This window comes from Ceratina calcarata, unplaced genomic scaffold, assembly GCF_001652005.2.
Source record: "Ceratina calcarata isolate Rehan_Ccalc_2016 unplaced genomic scaffold, ASM165200v1 scaffold554.2, whole genome shotgun sequence".
Classification (NCBI taxonomy): domain Eukaryota; kingdom Metazoa; phylum Arthropoda; class Insecta; order Hymenoptera; family Apidae; genus Ceratina; species Ceratina calcarata.
In genome coordinates, this window is record NW_017176727.1 from 1,060,067 (window position 1) to 1,066,232 (window position 6,166).

The following is a 6,166-nucleotide window of genomic DNA, read 5'->3' on the forward strand; positions in this document are numbered from 1 at the left end:
AAGGATAAAACGTCAATTATAATTTCAAAAAAATATTCTGTGACAGAAGATTTAAAAATGTAAGAAGAGATGATTATTATTTAATTTGTATAAAGAGAAAAAAAATTCTTTTAGAGTTAAGAAAACAAATCTGTACATAATACTTTTCACTCTTCTGTTCACAATTGATTCAAATTGTTTAAATGTGCCTAATGAGTTATTGTTTATGCAAATAACAGAGTTTTTAATTGTTTTAAATGTTGCAAATAATTTTCATATTAGTCTATGAATTGATATATATTGGGAGTGGGAAAAATCCTTAAAAAGTAAGTTCCTGGCTATAAGAGGAATGAAATAAATATATTCCTTGTTAAGAGGCTAAAAAACAAATGTTATACTAATACAGGGTTAACAGACTATGTTGATGATTGTTTTATAATTTCCTTTCTTCTGGTTTACATTCCAAAGAATAAGAGTATCTTTATTGAGAGATCATGTCACTGATCTTTATAGAATACTGGATGTTGAATTGGCATGGTTGGCTCGTTACAAAAATGACCCCAATTGAAATCAACAGTAATTAAGGAGCTCAGTTACAATATGCATTTCTATTTTGTTACATACACCGATATTTCACTAATACGTATTTGCGGTCCTCCGCATGACTTGAGAAACGAGACGTCTCACATACATACCATTTTGTCACTGTGTACGTTATCGCTCTCCAACGAGCAGTTCGACCGCGAAATCCGAGACTAGCGGCACAGGTGATGAAGGAGAGAAAAATGTAAAAGTTTGATGGCCTATAATATTGTAACAAGTAGGTATAAACGTGCGAAGCGGAAAAGCCTCCTCTTTAAAATACTATTCGGTACACATTAATCTGACTTCCTTTTCCGGAGATATTCTCGTGCGAAGACAAGCATAATTTTTTCGGCGCCGTTATTGTTGACCTTTTCGGACGTTGATCGACAGCTGATATGCGTAACTAGGCCACTGGGTCAGTAATATCAAGTGCTGCGCTTCAACTTCGGAAAACCCATATCTCCGGAATGGATTGAAATATTGGAATGAATCAAGACCGATTTTTTCGTGTTGACATCCTCTATCAATCAAAAATTCAATATCTTTGTATCGATAAATTTACGTCTTTATTAACACTTATAACTTCTTAGAGCTCAATAATATTAAAACTAGCGATTGGTTTAGACCGCTTAGTCTGCTGATAACGTTGTGTGATGCTATTAGATATTCATGGTATTTAAAGTTTGTCAGAGAAACGTCTAAAAGGTCCCAATAAAGATGATCACAGCTATTCCAATTAGGGCCATTATTATAGTGTATGTCTATTATCCAGTGTTCTATAGAGATCAGTGGATCTAGTTCTATCACTGAGTGCAACCAAATGGAAGAAATATATACATATATAATATACATAGACATATAAGCCTATAAATTGTTATTCACTTAATATTTTGTTTTTAATGAGTTTATTTTAATTGTTTCATATTTTATTCGCACGAGTGCCTTAAAATACACCTAACAGTATTTGTCGTTCGTATCGTGCTATGTATGTCATTGAACAGAATTACCTTTCAAATATTCTTGTATAATTCATGTACGTGTAACATACGCCACAGTTCTGGGAACATTAAAAATGTTACATAATTGTGTAAGTGAACATAAATAACTTTTGTTCACGAAACGTGTGCATGGCCTGTGTCTTACAGTTTTTATCGTGATTGAGAAAAAACTATTTTTGAACGAACGTGTTCTTCGCATTCCTTTATATGCGTCTAAGATAAATTCTATGCACAGCAGTCTTTGCTACGAAAAATGTTCTTATGACTGAGGTTCTGTTATACAAATATTTTATCATGTCATTGTGTGTTCCATGTGCCTAAATTTTAAGAAATTTATATGGATCAAAAATGGAAACATGCATAATACTACTTATATATGCGTTCAACACAATGCGAAAATACATACATCACTTGTATATTGTAAACAGATGGAGGAGCCCACAATTATTTTATAAATATGAATCACTATCCGATAGAAAATGAATTGTTTGATAAATTGTGTATTCTACTTTTAGTGGAATACGTAAGATCATCCAACATCTTTGAGTTTTTGGAATAGAGTAATCTCGTAAATTAAACACATCAAACATAAATATGACAATTTATTTTTTGTTCGGCATTTTTTTGGCATTCTTCGTTTAAACTTAAACTCTAACAGTTTGTTACACAAACTAAAGAATTACGACATTCATAGAAAAAACATTTAGCATATGTTTTATTTAGAATTTAGCAAAACAGATTTTTTTTAGAAAGATTCAATTATTGACTTCCACTAAAATTAATTACTATAAGATTGCACTGATCTACGTAAATGTATTCAATTAAAATAATTTATACGAAAGATAAAAAAGGAAAGAAAAGTTCTTCTATTCTCTGTTATAGCAATATTGCAATTTAGATTTTTATGTATAAGTTGAGAATCAATTATAAATAAAATTAATTGTAAATCACGTTAATAGAGGTGGATTTGTGAAAGCACTTTTGTGAAGTAATGAGAATATTTTTTCGCTAATTTATATCGAGCACTTAATTAGCGTGCGAGAAAAAATGTTATCTTCATAACATTCTAATACCGAACATTTATTTGTAAATTTTTATACTTTTAATCATAATATTGCACGCTAGTTATAAATCAGATGGTTGCACTATTTAAATGGAGCAGATCTGTATAGAAAAATAAGTGCAATTGTATATTTTTACAAAGTTTATAAATGACTATTCCATGAAAATATATTAATCTCTGAAATGGTTGTTAGACGTGCAATTTTAAATCAAGTGAATCATTTATACAGCTCTGCTAGTTTTGTACACAGTGTGCGAATAATATACGGTAAAAAAGTTTGACATAACTTTATTACAATAAGCTGTGAGTGTGTTTTAGATCTGTAGCATTTTCTTCAATTTTAATATTTTGGGGAAGAAACATTTCATTCTAAACTTTTTCAAACGAGTTTAAATATAATTAATAATAAAGTTTGACATTTTTTCATTACAATCTAAATGATATAAACTTGTAATTTTGTAAGTTCTTCAAATTCTGATTTACGAATCGCTCGAAAACCGATATCTCAAAGATTATTACAAAAGTGTTACATATCTAAGCACCGGAACCATTCCATAGTTAGAATAAGAGGCTTAATCCATAGGAATAAGGATTGTAAGAATCAATAGATTATTTTCTGTTATTGTACTTAGGCTACAGAAGTGTATGCAAANATACTTTTTAGCACGTAGCTATTTATTATTAGTATTGTTCTTCCTTCTTGTTCTTTTTAATTATAGGAAATGCGTTTTTCTAAGGTACATAAACTTTTGGGATTGACTGTATAGCCAATACATCTTTAAATATATGAAATAAGTCAAACAATTTTTTAAGTAATGTATTTTATTTAATTTCTGAAATGTAGTCAACTAAAAATAAAATCAATATTCATAGTTCGAGGTACATCGAGATACAACGCGAAAGGAAAATTATGAACCTATTTTATAATTCATACTTTAAATTTCTAACGACTTTCCAATTTTCTGCTCTCGAATAATTAATGTAGCTATTTAGTTTTAGCATTACCCTCGTATAGTTGATTATAGAGTTTAATAAGATAATGCATAATCAGATAACGCGTTATTGATCAAGCTCGAGGAAACAGAAGGCATGCGCGTTTTTCCTACGTGTAAATGGCAGGAGAATGATGTTTTACAAAGGTTTGCAAGTGTTTTTCCAATTTTTTACGATCTTGTTATATGTGTCCGGTGAGACGTTAGAACCGAAGAAAAATGAGAAACGCACTAGCCTCCGAAATAATTATCAAACAGCTATGTGCCTCGACAGTTTTAAGATTCACGAAGATAAAATTATTCGGACGCAGGAGTCTCGGGAAAGGGGTGCTAAGTTTCTGAAAGAGTATGACGTTAATTCTAGAGAAGAATGTATAAAATTTTGCTGTGATACAGAAGCTTGTGACGTATTTGTTTTTGAAGAAAAAGTACGTATTCGTGATATTTTTCTCATACAAAATAAAGAAACAAATAGCAGACTTTGATCCAGATCGTCGATATTATCTACATTCTTATAAGAATAATAAATTAAATTTGATATCGTACAGAGACCAGGAAGTTGTTACCTTTTTCAATGTGGTCCGGCAGATGATTTTAAGTGTAAATTCACGAGTCATGGAAATTATAGCAGCGCTATACGCATTAATTATAATACACGAAGCAATTCACAGTTGGAAGAAGAAATTAGAATTTCACAGCAAGAGCACGAGTTAAAATCTCTCAGTTAAGCGATAAATATTTTAACAATTCTAATAACTTTTTTCTTAATATCTTAATAAAATGTTAAACAAACAATTTATCTTGGACACAGAAAACTAGCAGACCCGGTACCACCAGACTATTTCTTCACCGAACCTTCCGTAAAATTAATTGCAACCTCGGCACCAAAAATATCATTAACAACACCTCTGCCTGTTAAGCAAGGTATTCGTAAGAAATTAGATACTGTGTTTAAATAGTCGAAATTGTATATTTAGTTATATGCGCCAAATAAATTCTGATTTATTATTTTATTCGTTTAGCTTGTACCCGGAATCAATACGAGTGCCGTTCGTCTGGAGATTGTATAGCCGTATATAATGTCTGTGACGGGATCCCTCAATGTGCAGATGGTTCTGACGAAGCGGCAGATCTTGTATGCCCGACCGAAAAGCCACCAATTTCTCCGTCTATCGTTCAAGGACCTCAGCCGCCTCCGCCACCGTTACCAGATATCATAAAATACCAACAAATGACCGATCCTCATAAACCCCTCGGCCCATTGTATGCTCGTGTTCCGGAAGTCAATCCTTGGGAGTTGCCTAACTTACCTCACCAAGCGATCCCACAACCTCTATATCCTGCACAACAAATGGAAATACCCCAAATGCACAAGAGCTTTGCTGTACCGGGATACCCATGGGATTATCAGCCTATTTATGATCAGAACAAGGACGTTTATAATTCGTACCACGAGCAAAGCAATTTGAATCCTTATGAACGTAAGTTATGCACTTAGGAACCGTCATATGATGAACGGAATGTATAAACTAAAATTTTTATGCTCGTAGAAGATCAACCACACATCTTTAATCATAAGGGTTCGAGCGTAATCGGAGAAAAAGAGATGGATAGGTGAGGTATTTAATTATATCGAGTCTAATGACATTACATATACTATGAAGATATGTAATTGGATATTTACAATTTTTTAGCGGTGCGTATTTAGATGCGAAACATCCGTACAATTCACATTACGCGTTCTCCAATAGGGGATCATGGCAAGGTAATCAAGTTTATTCGTCTCCATCTCGGACATCGAACGTTCAACGGAAGCAAATAATAGAAACGGAAAAGAATATTATTAGTACAACAACACCAGCTTGTGACGTAAGTGTATTTTAAAACAGTCATCATTATTACGATACTAACAACAAATATTCTTTTCCAAGATATCACATGAACAGAAGGATGTGCCATCAAGAATCAAAGAAAATGAAGCCAAGAAGCAAGAGGAGAAGCACATAGTACAAGAGACAGAAGTTAGTCACAGTAATAAAGAAAACACATTAAAGAATGAAAGCCCAAAATATAGTCACACGCAAGCGAAGCAATCTAAAGGTATGTGGCGTTGAATATCATTGTTATCAATACTTATTGTGATTAATTTACTTAAGGATCTGTTTTTTATAGAACATAAGAGTGTGATTGTCATCAAAGACCATACTAGGGAACATGGGAGAAATACTTTAATCCCAGAACATCTAAAGCAACCAAACGAAAATCAAATTTTAAAACCGAGGGGTGCAGTTATATCATTGGCTTTAGGACTTATGATAACAGTTATTACAGCGACATTAATTGTTTGCCGATTACGTGTCGTTCGTAGGCGAGGTAGACGGCACGGACCATATGCTCACGATCCGGATTATTTAGTAAACGGAATGTATCTTTAAGTAAGTAGAAATATTCCGCAGTCAAGAAGTTTACATATGTATATTTTCATACTATTTTTAAATAACGTAACGCAGATTTAAGAAACACCTTAAGTCTGTAAACGTACTAAAATA

At 32.4% G+C, this 6,166-nt stretch overlaps 1 protein-coding gene across 1 annotated transcript; it reads left to right on the forward strand.

The window, feature by feature from the left end:
• Window positions 1-3,700: 3,700 nt before the first annotated feature.
• LOC108629112 (uncharacterized) lies at window positions 3,701-6,160 on the forward strand. The gene is made up of 8 exons (XM_018031505.2): window positions 3,701-4,045; window positions 4,166-4,341; window positions 4,429-4,541; window positions 4,640-5,098; window positions 5,168-5,231; window positions 5,312-5,486; window positions 5,549-5,717; window positions 5,790-6,160. Exons 1-8 carry the CDS (start codon window positions 3,749-3,751, stop codon window positions 6,050-6,052), a joined length of 1,716 nt encoding a protein of 571 aa, XP_017886994.1. The 5' UTR covers window positions 3,701-3,748; the 3' UTR covers window positions 6,053-6,160.
• The last annotated feature ends 6 nt before the right edge of the window (window positions 6,161-6,166 follow it).